Below are 13,048 nucleotides of genomic sequence, written 5' to 3'. Positions count from 1 at the left end.
TGTGTGTGTGTGGACGGCGGCAGCACCCATGTCCTTATCGTTACACGCGCCGCAAGTAGCATGGCCTTTGCGGCGGCCATGCCTGCCCTTGCCGTCGTGCCTCGTCGATCTTGGCGGCGTTGGAGTATTCGTTGTTGAGGTAGCATAGTTCATGCTCGGCTCGTCGGTCCTGCCCTCGCCGTCGTGCCAACATTTTTTCAATATTTATTTCTACTCCGCTGCAAATGGGCCCCATGTCACGTGCCACATCAGCGCTGTTAACTCTATCAAGGCACTGTATGGTATGCGAAAGCCAAGATCTTTTTTGGAAACAAATGAAAGCCAAGTTTTGAAACCAGTTCTCTGTATTTTACACAGCACCAAACTGAACATGCGTGCAAGTACGAGCACTATGTATTTACCTCCTAAAAGAGGCAGGGCATTGGGGGTGCCACTCGCACGCTTCGCAGAGAACCAGAAGATACGAACCACATCTTCTTATTCAGAAGGGCACAATAAAGTTAAGAGGAATTTTGCATGATGTAAATTACAGTACATGGTACAGCCTCGCAACAACAATGGGAACAATGATATCTGAGACCAAGCTCTTCCAAAGCTTAGGATGAACATAAGTGCAATGATATTAAGAGCGCAAGTCCATTCTGGAGGAATTACAATGCCAAGTGCTACTATTACATTGATGTTCGCAGAGATATCAAGGTACGAGTGATCCGTAATGTTCGGTACGAGTGATCTATAATGCATGAACATAGGTACTGACGCATACTTGAGCATCGAATGTGCTATAACCTTAGTGCACTGTCAACTTGGCAATATGCAAACAATTTTCAGCCCAACTTTTTGAAGATCAAAGATCAAAATTTGCATGATGTAATACATGGTACAAACCTTACAATAACAACCGGGACCAACTTCCAAGTTCTAGGATGCTCATAGCCTTGTACAATCAAAATAATCTGCTTGACTGCAAGCAGATGAATGCAAAGGCCCATGAACCCAGGTTCTCAAAGCAAATCGAATGTGATTGCTCATGTAAACAGGAGAAGATCAAATGTTAAGTCCACAGACCTAGCTGCTGCAAGAAAATCAAAAGGAGAACTTGAATCCTCCAGTGTTAGCGTCAACAGCAGAATCCCAGAATGCGACTTTCTTCTTCCGAGCAGCAGCCTTCTGCTGAGCTTCAACTTCAAGCTGACTAATCGTCCCAGGGTAAGCTGTGTCAATGGCCTTCCGGAACTTGTCGTGCAGGTTCACCCTGTCCTTGGTCCCTGACACAAGCTCGCTTGCATTGGGCCTCTTGAGAAAGTCAATAACATTCAACAGGTTCCTCCTGGATATTTCATAAGGAAAGAGAAACCGTTTTATTAAGATATATATTTTTCATGAAAATAGCATGTTCACTCATAAAAAAAGTTACACTATGCTAAAATCATCCAGTTAAAGAATTTTGCATATCTATTCAACCATGTAACTGCCCCAGAAACAGAGATATGGAGCTAAAGCCAGGATTCATCTTAATCTTCGTTGATTTAAAGGCTAAATTTTAATCAAAATTATGTGATCATGAAGAAGGTGTCATGTACTCCCTCCGTTCCGAAGTATAAGATGTTTTAGCTTTCTTCTAAATTGAATGTATCTAGACATTTTTCAGTGTGTAGATTCACTCATTTTAGTCCGTATCTAGTCCATATTGAAATATCCAAAACATCTTATAATTCGAAACAGAGGGAGTATAAACTAGGAAACATGGTTCTTAAACCAAAGATACTCTTTTGGAAGACCAAGTATTTTTTTATACTTGATCATAATTCGTAACTGACACAATGGCAAGACCACCTCTATCTCACAGTGCTGAAGTGATATGCATAGAACTAATTTGAGGAATACTACCCAAATTTCTGTCAACAAAATGTAGTATACATACTTTATTTAAGCAACAAATATAGAGTTAGAAGCTCAGAACCTTGGTTTTGAATTGATTTTTTTATTGGAAATTCTTGCAATTCAGGCTGTGTACGCTTAATTGTTCAAGTGGCATGGAGATAATAGTTTTGGGAATGTGTCCATACAAAAGGTACAAAATAGTACAGTCGTTCGCCCTAGATAAATGATACATATTGTAGAAGCTCCTGTATTTATGCTTCCTGATGGTTGCTTAGTAAGCATAATAGGTACTAACACATATATGAAGTGGAAAAACAGAGAAACTGTATGGAATCTGAAATCTAACCTGCTCACATAGTTCTGAGTGATGGCAATGGACTCCTCAAGATTGATAACCAGGTGCCACCACCCATTAGGCACAAACACAATCTCCCCAGCCCGGCACACACACTCAATCGGCCTCTTCTCCCAGGTCCTACAGGCTCCGTAGAAGTTCATGAACCACTCCATGATAGACACAGGGCTAGTGACCTCTGCCCCATCCGAACTTGGGTGCACCCCTGGTGGCGGCACCTCCGGCGGGAACATCACCCACTTCTTGGCCCCTTTGATCACAGCATTCCACGCCGATGTCGAGTTAGGATCTACATGGAACGATGACCCTGATCCAGCCGGACCGATGATGACCCACCTGTAATCCGGCCTCTCCTCCCCGAGCACCTTGAACAGGTCCTCCTGGAAGTACGCCGGCACCTCATAGTCCCTCCCCATCTCCGGAACCTTGTCGGCGAATTTCGCGTCGAAGAGGTACAATGGCCTCTCCTCCTCCGCATTGTCGGTGTACTGGAAGTACCTGTCCAGTGGCATGCTCACCGGACCGACGGCAAACTCCTTGCCGGCTGAGACTTCCAGCAGATACTCCCTCGTCCATTTCTGCAGCGCCGGCCAGGAATCAAGGCACCCCTCAAGCAGCACCGGCCAGTTCGGCTCCTCGTGCTCTGCGATGAATTTCTCCACCGATAAGCCGCGGCGGCGGTCAATGGTGTCTCGCTCGAGCCACTCGGCCCGCATCTCCATGTTGGCGCACAGCCAGCTCTGGAAGAGGTAGTCCGAGTAGAAGCCGCTGATCTCAAGGGCCCGCGGGGGGCGATGGGGGCGGCCAGACACGGCGGCGATGTAGGTGGCGCGCCAGGAGCCGGCGAACGCGAAGTCGCCGCCGAGCTCGTCCAGGACGATGGCCCGCCAGAGCGGATCGTGGGAGGAGATGACGTAGAGCGCCTTGGAGGCCGCGGAGAGCGCGGCGAGGTCGCGGGCGGGCAGGAGGCCGAGGACGTCGAGGAGGAGGTCGTCGGGGAGCTCGCGAAGCCCGCCGAGGCTCGCGTCCCGGAGGTTGGTGCGCCCGGCGGCCGCGAGGAGGAGGTTCCCGAGCGGCTGGACGAGGCTGCCTCCTCCGCCGCGCCCAGCCGCGGTGGACGCGGAGGCGGAGCCCTTCAGGTCAAAGGAGGCGTCTTCGCCTCCGGCGGCGGGGCTCGTCGACTCGCCGGTCTTCTTGGGGCGCTTCCCGCCGCGGCGCGTGGATTTGTGCTTGTGCTTCCGCTTGATGAGCGAGGGGCGGAGGGAGTGGAACGCGCTGGGCATGCTCGCTCGTACGGGCGGCGGCGGCGGCGGCGGGAGGGAAGGAAAGGTAGAAGAGTGGTCGGGGGTTAAGGTTTTGGAGTGCCCTTTGCGAAGCAGATGGGCAATCGCACGGCTAGGGTCGCAGCTCGGTCATAAACGGACGCCTGCGATCGAGTTGGTTCGTGAGGGTTGTTCATATGAAAATGCTGGTTTCCGACACCGTGTCGCAATTATGGTCACTGATTAAATACTAGGCACTTATTTTGGAACGAAGAAAGTACTATTAAAGGATTCTTTAATTGAAAGAATTTGCTAAGAAATTTGAAAGGATTTTGATTCTTACGGATTTTTTTTACATGGGTTGTTTGATTCGTAAGACAACAACCATATGAATTTTTCATTACATTCATTTGCACTAGATTTCATTGGTAGTTTTTCATCCATCCAACCTCTATGAACAACCATGTATTTCTTCAATGCATTATGCATAGTTAAACATCCTCACGATACAATAAAATGGCATGTGTGGATAGCTGAATACGTTTCTAAGGAGGACACCCGATGGACAAGGTTTCTTGTGCCTCCTGCCAGCGCCGCTGCCGCAGATCTACCTCGTCTCGCCTTAGGGCCTGGAGATGCGGTGGATCCTGACCCTTGCCGGTGGAAGGGCTTTTTTTAGTTTGTTAGGGTTTGTGTCCTTCCCAAAGAGGTGACGCGACGGCGGCTATCTGACGATAGAATATGGTTCTCTCGGACCAGTCTCTGTCAAGGCGGTGCTTCCAGTGTCATTGGGGACGTGTGAAGATTTGTCTCTGGCGGATCTTGTAGGATTCGGCCGACGTTTTGTTTTCGTGGATCCGACCTTCGTTCATCTGTGTTCGGCTCATCTTCGGCTCGCTCCAGTGCTTGTAGTCGTCGCTAGGTGGTCTACGAATGTGGGGGCTTGGGTGCGACATATGCCAATGGATGGCTTATCATGGTGCGGGTGAGTAGAACGTCGCCGGTGCCCGGAAGCGGGATAAGGCGTAGACACGAACGCCGACGTACGTTACCCAGGTTCGGGGCTCTCCTAGAAGATAACACCCCTAGTCCTGCTCTGCGGGGTCTCCGCATGATCACTAAGGCAAAGTGAATACAAGGGCGCTCCTCGAGCTGTATGCTGAAGGTAGGAGAAGGCAGGGCTAGCTCTCTCCTCCTTCTATGATCTGGTCTAGTTCTAATGGGTCGGAACCCTTTGCATGGGTGCCCTCGAGGGTTTATATAGGCCTACCCCAGGGGTATAACGGTAAACTGACTAGGCCCAAAGCCCAGCCGTCAGTCTCTTCGCCTGCCGGCCCTTCAGTCGACTGCTGGGGCCCGCCGACTAGTCTGGTACGGAGCCGACAGGCCGTACCCGCCGCTTGCGGGTCTTGCCGGCTGCTGATTACTGTAGCCGTGCTTCTAATGACGCAGGCTTGGTCATGGGGTCGTGGCTACAGCCCCGCCGTCTGGCGGGTGATCACTGTAGCCACTCCCTGTCTCGTCTGGTTAACGGCGCGGGGAACCCGTGGGAGGGGCAGGCCGACTCCCGGTGGCCGGCTCCCTACAGGTCCGTCTGGTGGCGCTCTTGCCGTCTTCTGGACTCTCGCTGACCGGTAGAGCCCGTCGTCCATGGACCGTACTGACAGGCCGTCGTGGGTACAGGACTCCGCCCACTGTTGCTGATGTCAGGGATGGCATGGCAACAGTGCCGCGCCAGACGGAGATCTCCGTTGGTACAGCGCACTGTGGCCTAGCCATCTCCTGAAAAAGGGGAGGGAGTGGGCTTCACTGTTGCCACTCCCCGTCCCACCCACCCCCCTGATGAGGGCATGGGCCTTGTTGGTGCCGTGGTCTGACTCCCCGTGGCCGGCTTCTCTGGAAGCCGCCAGGCGGGAGTCGGCCGGTCTTGACCTCGCCTCTAGGACTCGGCTGCATGCGGGCAGCCGACTGTTCCTTCAGCCGTCCTCCAGAAGGCGGCTCTTCATCTGGCGTCTCGAGGGGCGTAGTCAGCCCCGATGTCTTGAAAGGTTTTGGGCCTTGCGTTAGCCTATCTGTGGCCCATTACTCCGACAACGGATCTGAATGTAATTTTTATGTATGATGTTCTTTGTATTATCTTAACAGTTGATGAATATATTAGAAGGTTCTCCTGTTAAAAGGGAAGAAAATGGCATGCAACTCTAATCTCTACTTCTTTTTTTTGGAAAATGATTACATTCATCCGGCCGATTCTACACTCCATGTCCGCTGCATCAAGAGCCAACCAAGTGTCAGTCTAATCCCACGCACCGTAACTCAAGATTTTGCAACATCATTCATGTTTCCAAAATATAGGGATGTTGCGGTGGCAACTCGACAATGCAGTTTTTCGGAAACATAAGCTCTGTTGCAGAAAAACATCTGCTACATAACTTGTGTTGCAAAATAAAATTTACAACACACCCTTTTTTTTCAAATATTTTCTACAGTACGACCCTTGTTGCAAAAAAAAAAACTGCAATATAATGTATGTTGCAAAAGTGAAGAAAGACTCGGGCACTCGGCGCTAGAGTTGTGTCAAATCAGATGGCTCGCGAGGCGGCGGATCTCCCCTTATATTTTTTCTTCTATCCCTGTGTTTTGAAAATCTTCCGAATCAAAGAGGCCCTAAACTAGAGCATATGCCCTCCTGATGATTTGTATGTCTTTTCAACCGTCTGTATATCAATCTTCCGAATCTTAAAGGCTGACTCTTCATGTAGGACCTTCATACAGTACTCTTTACTCCAGTCGCTGGCCAGTGGCCACACGCTGCCGCACTGGGCGTTCCTCTTTTTCTTCTTTCCTCGCACGCCGCCGGGGTGCTGCTCACCGCGGCCACGGCCACGGCGGCTGTCGGATCTGGACCAGCCGCCCTCCCTCCCCGCACCTCTTCCGGCGACGACGGCGGCGGCGGTGCGCGGTCGGATCTTCTTCCCTCCCGGCGCGCTAATTTGGGGTCGAAGCAAAGCGAGCACCCGCGAGCCGCGCCGTCTCCATGCCTCCCTCTGAAAATAGGCTGAGGGACTGGGCTGGTCTCGGGGACGGGCTGGCGGGGACGATCGCCGACCGCGTCCTCGCCCACGACGTCGCCGACTACCTCCGCTTCCGCGCCGCGTGCGGCCCGTGGCGGCGGTGCTGCGCGGACCCGCGCGCGCACGGCGGCCTCGACCGCCGGTTCCACCCCCGGCGGTGGCTCATGCTCCGGGAACCCCGGGAGCGAATCGACGCCCCCAACCGCCGCCGCTTCCTCAACTCCTCCACCGGCGAGTGCATCCAGGTGCACCTCCCGGAGCTCCACAACCAGGAGGTGCTCGCCCTCACCGCCGAGGGCCTGCTCGTCGTGCTCGACTGGCCGCGGAGCACCAAGGTCCACCTGCTCAACCCGCTGACGCGCCATCTCACCCAGCTCCCGCCGCTCACCGCGCTGGTGTCCCATCAGGGGAACGACGGCCTCCTTTTCACCGCCGCTTTCGACACCCACTTTCCGGCCTGGGGCTCCGGCGTTCTCAGCGATGATTCCACGGTGGTGCTCTCCTTCAACAGGCTCAACATGCTCGGCATGGCAAAGCCCGGCGATGACCACTGGACGGTGTTGAACTTCCACAATCTGCTGCGAACGGCTTCCTCGATGATCGCAGGACGGTTCTACTGTGCCACCATTGACGGCGTCATGGTGCTGGAGGATCAGCCGCCACGCCTGGAGCTGGCTGCCAAGCTGCCTATGCCGGTTTCCCCGATGGCAGACACTCTGCACCTGATGGACAGTGCCGGAGAGCTGACGCTGGTGCACCGTAGGTTCTCGCGACACCATGACAACAATAACGCGGCCAAGAGGAGGTACGACGTGTATCGACTGGATCTGGGCGCCGGGACTTTGTGCCGAGCCAACAGCTTCGGCGGCGGGGGACATGCCTTGTTCATCGGCATGTACTGCTCTCTCTCGGTGCCTATCAAGGCCTTCCCTTCTGGCGCCATTAGAGGCGACACCGTCTACCTGAGCTTCGACATTGCAGAGAGGAACCGAACTGAGGGCTACCGTCTTGCAGACAGAAGCGCCATTAGCAGGGATAGCCTGAGCTCCCACTCGGCGCTGCAGCCGCATAATCTTGTCGACTGTCTCTCCTTGTGCAGCACTGGTCGGATCTGGTGTCACTTCGAAAAACATCTTGTCAGTCATTGTAGACGATAGTGCTCATCTTTTTCATTTGTGGTAGGATGGACACTGGGAAGCAAAATGTATGTGTGGTTAATCAATCAATCCGTGGCTTTGATTAAAAACAAAACCAAGTGATACTCTGTGGCTTCGAACCATGGGAAGGTCATCTTGTAAGTGCTGCTCTGCTTCTACTCGCTCTTTGAACCCTAGAAGTTTAGCATGGTAACGCGAACTGTACAATTGTGCTCTTTGATTTGAATCACATTTTCCATTCATTCCTTTATCTGAGATTGATATGCACAATTGCACTGCCACTGTTTGTCCTCTAAGCTATATACAATCCAGTTAGTTAGGACCCAAATTAGATTTTTAGAGGAAAGGGGAAAAAGGCCGATCCTAACTGATCCGCGTCTTAGAAAAAATATATAGTGCACTACAAGCTGTTCCTTCGTTAATCAACCAAATTATTTCGGCTGTTAACTCTTCAGTTCTCCTAGACTAGGTATTCCAATAGATGCATGCTTACTAATGAATTTAGGGGGAAATATGTGCCTGACCTGCCCTGTCTTCAAATGAAACTCGGCAAAGAAACCATTCCAAACCAAATAACTAGAGTTGTACATAACCTTAGGTAGGAAGGCAAAATTGCTACTCCCTCCGATCAGAAATAAGTGTTGTGGTTTTAGTTCAAAATTTAGATCAGAGCGAGTATTTAAATAAATAAGGGAAAACACAATATCATTTTGATTACATTTTTGTTAAACATCATTGTATGCCTTGCCACGGTATGTTGTAAACCGTGCCGGCTAGATATGTGGCGTGCGTGTTGTAGTTAGGATAGGTTAGGTTGTTGTGATTAGATCTTAATAGTTAGCTTAGCTTGGAGATCAATCCACACCTAACCTACCCCTAACCTCCTTTGTAATCTTAGCCGCATGTTTGGCCTATATAAACACGCAATGCGCCCCTGCCCCGGCATGCGCTTCCAGCCTCTCGTTTTACATGGTATACAGAGCCTAGTTCTTCCACACATCTAGATCATGTCATCTTCTTCCTCCTCCCACGCCATGGCCATGCCCTCGCTCGCCTCCCTCGGCCACACCATCACGGAGAAACTCACCCGTGACAACTTCCTGGTGTGGAAGGTCCAAGTTCTTCCGCACGTCAGGTCTGCGGCGATGATGGGCTACCTTGACGGCTCGATCAAGGAACCCGCTGCTGTCATCGTCACCGAGAAGGAGACCAATGGGAAGAAGAAGATCACCGAGCTGCCCAATCCAGAGCATGCAATCTGGGTTACTCAAGATCAACGGGTCCTAACTTTTTTGCTCGCATCTCTATCCCGTGAAGTTCTGATGCAGGTGTCCAATCACACCACGGCCGCGGGCGTCTGGCAAGCCCTGGTCGAGAGCTTCTCCGCGCAGTCCCGAGCACGTCAAATTCAGCTTCGCTCGGCGATCGGCAACGCCCGCAAGGGCGATCTCTCCGCATCTGCTTACTTCACGAAGATGAAGGGTTAGCAGATGAACTTGCTGCTGCAGGAAAGCCCCTCGAGGAGGATGGTATCGTCTCGCACATCCTCGAGGGCCTCATGCACGAGCCCGACTACAACGGGTTCGTCACCTCCATCTCCACGGGCGCTGCCACCGATCGGCCGATCGGTCTCAGCGAGCTCTTCTCGCCGTTGCTCTCTGCGGAGGCCCGGATCACTGCCCAGCACGCCGCCTTCCCCGCTCATCACTCTGCCAACCTCGCTGCGAAGGGTGGTCGTGGCGGCTACGGCGGCGGACGCGGTGGTCAGGGTGGTCAGGGTGGTGGACGCGGTAGCTACGGCGGGGGCAACTACTCCGACAACTCAGGCAATGGTGGCGGCGGTGGTGCGTCGCGCCAGTAGAACGGTGACCGTGGTGACCGCGAACGCTGTCAAATCTGCAAGGAGGAAGGCCACGGTGCGTGGCGCTGCAAGAAGAGGTTCGATAAAGGCTTCAACAACAATGTACGTAACCCTGCAGGCAGCGGTGGTGGCGGACGCGGCGGTGGTGGGCGCGGTGGTGGCGGCGGTAGTGGTGGCAACCCACGCTTCGCCAACTCTGCCCACTCCTACGGCGTGGATACCAATTGGTATCTCGACACCGGCGCCATAGATCACGTCACCGGCGAGTTGGAGAAGCTAGCCGTCCGTGATCGCTACACCGGCACCGACCAAATTCACACGGCAAGTGGGCAAGGTATGGACATAGCGCATATTGGTCATTCAGTATTATCTACTCCCTCTGGTTCCTTACATCTCAACAACATCCTTCATGCCCCTAGTGCCGACCAAAGCCTTCTTTCTTCCTATAATCTTATGCGAGATAATGATGTATTCATTGAGCTTCATCCTGAATTCTTTCTTGTTAAGGATCAGGCCACCTGGAGAACAATTCTGCAAAACAAGAGTAGATGAGGCTTGTTCCCCGTGACCGGACGGCAAAGTGCACCTCCACGCCAAGTTCTTGCTGCCATCAAGCCTTCCACCTCTCGGTGGCACAAGCGCCTAGGGCACACTGCCCTTCCGGTCGTTCAAAAGATTCTACGTGATTTCCATCTTCCTGTCTCGAATAAACAAGACCACCTTCTGGTGTGTGATGTTGGGTTTCGTAGTAATTTACAAAAAATTTCCTACGCACACGCAAGATCATGGTGATGCATAGCAACGAGAGGGGAGAGTGTGATCTACGTACCCTTGTAGATCGACAACGGAAGCGTTAGCCCAACATGGTTGATGTAGTCGTACGTCTTCACGGCCCGACCGATCAAGCACCGAAACTACGGCACCTCCGAGTTCTAGCACACGTTCAGCTCGATGACGATCCCCGGACTCCGATCCAGCAAAGTGTCGGGGAAGAGTTCCGTCAGCACGACGGCGTGGTGACGATCTTGCTATACTACCGTCGCAGGGCTTCGCCTAAGCACCGCTGCAATATTATCGAGGACTATAGTGGAAGGGGGCACCGCACACGGCTAAGAATATGATCACGTGGATCAACTTGTGTGTCTAGGGGTGTCCTCTGCCTCCGTATATAAAGGATCAAGGGGGGGTGCGGCCGGCCAGGATAGGGCGCGCCAGGAGGAGTCCTACTCCCTCCGGGAGTAGGATTCCCCCCCCCTTTCCTAGTTGGAATAGGATTCGGGAGGGGGAAAAGAGGAGAGAGAGAAGGAAGGGGGGCGCCGGCCCCCTCTCCTTGTCCTATTCGGACTAGGGGGGGAGGGGTGCACGGCCCAGCTCTGGCCACCTCTCCTCTCTTCCACTAAATCCCACTAAGGCCCATATACCTCCCGGGGGGTTCCGGTAACCTCCCGGTACTCCGGTAAAATCCCGATTTCACCCGGAAGACTTCCGATATCCAAATATAGGCTTCCAATATATCAATCTTTATGTCTCGACCATTTCGAGACTCCTCGTCATGTCCGTGATCACATCCGGGACTCCAAACAAACTTCGGTACATCAAAACTCATAATATAACTGTCATCGAAACCTTAAGCGTGCGGACCCTACGAGTTTGAGAACAATGTAGACATGACCGAGACACGTCTCCGGTCAATAACCAATAGCGGAACCTGGATGCTCATATTGGCTCCTACATATTCTACGAAGATCTTTTATCGGTCAGACCGCATAACAACATACGTTGTTCCCTTTGTCATCGGTATGTTACTTGCCCGAGATTCGATCGTCGGTATCTCAATACCTAGTTCAATCCCGTTACCGGCAAGTCTCTTTACTCGTTCCGTAATACATCATCTCACAACTAACTCATTAGTTGCAATGCTTGCAAGGCTTATGTGATGTGCATTACCGAGAGGGCCCAGAGATACCTCTCCGACAATCGGAGTGACAAATCCTAATCTCGAAATACGCCAATCCAACATGTACCTTTGGAGACACCTGTAGAGCACCTTTATAATCACCCATTTACGTTGTGACGTTTGGTAGCACACAAAGTGTTCCTCCGGCAAACGGGAGTTGCATAATCTCATAGTCATAGGAACATGTATAAGTCATGAAGAAAGCAATAGCAACATACTAAACGATCGGGTGCTAAGCTAATGGAATGGGTCATGTCAATCAGATCATTCACCTAATGATGTGATCCCGTTAATCAAACAACAACTCTTTGTTCATGGTTAGGAAACATAACCATCTTTGATTAACGAGCTAGTCTAGTAGAGGCATACTAGTGACACTCTGTTTGTCTATGTATTCACACATGTATTATGTTTCCGGTTAATACAATTCTAGCATGAATAATAAACATTTATCATGATATAAGGAAATAAATAATAACTTTATTATTGCCTCTAGGGCATATTTCCTTCAGTCTCCCACTTGCACCAGAGTCAATAATCTAGATTACACAGTAATGATTCTAACACCCATGGAGCCTTGGTGCTGATCATGTTTTGCCCGTGGAAGAGGCTTAGTCAATGGGTCTGCTACATTCAGATCCGTATGTATCTTGCTAATCTCTATGTCTCCCACCTGGACTAGATCCTGGATGGAATTGAAGCGTCTCTTGATGTGCTTGGTTCTTTTGTGAAATCTGGATTCCTTTGCCAAGGCAATTGCACCAGTATTCTCACAAAAGATTTTCATTGGACCCTATGCACTAGGTATGACACCTAGATCGGATATGAACTTCTTCATCCAGACTCCTTCATTTGCTGCTTCCGAAGCAGCTATGTATTCCGCTTCACACGTAGATCCCGCCACGACGCTTTGTTTAGAACTGCACCAACTGACAGCTCCACCGTTTAATGTAAACACGTATCCGGTTTGTGATTTAGAATCGTTCGGATCAGTGTCAAAGCTTGCATCGACGTAACCATTTACGATTAGCTCTTTGTCACCTCCATAAACGAGAAACATATCCTTAGTCCTTTTCAGGTATTTCAGGATGTTCTTGACCGCTGTCTAGTGATCCACTCCAGGATTTCTTTGGTACCTCCCTGCTAGACTTATAGCAAGGCACACATCAGGTCTGGTACACAGCATTGCATACATGATAGAGCCTATGGCTGAAGCATAGGGAACATCTTTCATTTTCTCTCTATCTTCTGCAGTGGTCGGGCATTGAGTCTGACTCAACTTCACACCTTGTAACACAGGCAAGAAACCTTTCTTTGCTTGATCCATTTTGAACTTCTTCAAAATTTTGTCAAGGTATGTGCTTTGTGAAAGTCCAATTAAGCGTCTTGATCTATCTCTATAGATCTTTATGCCTAATATGTAAGCAGCTTCACCGAGGTCTTTCATTGAAAAACTCTTATTCAAGTATCCCTTTATGCTATCCAGAAATTCTATATC

General features: G+C 51.1%; 1 protein-coding gene across 1 annotated transcript; it reads right to left on the bottom strand.

Moving 5' to 3' along the window:
• Positions 1–617: 617 nt before the first annotated feature.
• On the bottom strand, positions 618–3,617 carry LOC125521784 (F-box protein At5g06550). Its single transcript, XM_048686847.1, has 2 exons — positions 2,231–3,617; positions 618–1,330 (listed from the first exon to the last, which is right to left on the bottom strand). Exons 1-2 carry the CDS (start codon positions 3,520–3,522, stop codon positions 1,087–1,089), a joined length of 1,536 nt encoding a protein of 511 aa, XP_048542804.1. The 5' UTR covers positions 3,523–3,617; the 3' UTR covers positions 618–1,086.
• Positions 3,618–13,048: the final 9,431 nt, after the last annotated feature.

The sequence above is a fragment of the Triticum urartu genome, chromosome 7, assembly GCF_003073215.2.
Source record: "Triticum urartu cultivar G1812 chromosome 7, Tu2.1, whole genome shotgun sequence".
In the NCBI taxonomy this organism is placed as follows: Eukaryota; Viridiplantae; Streptophyta; class Magnoliopsida; order Poales; family Poaceae; genus Triticum; species Triticum urartu.
The sequence above is the reverse complement of the archived record's forward strand: the minus strand, read 5'-3'. Positions and strand labels throughout refer to the sequence as shown.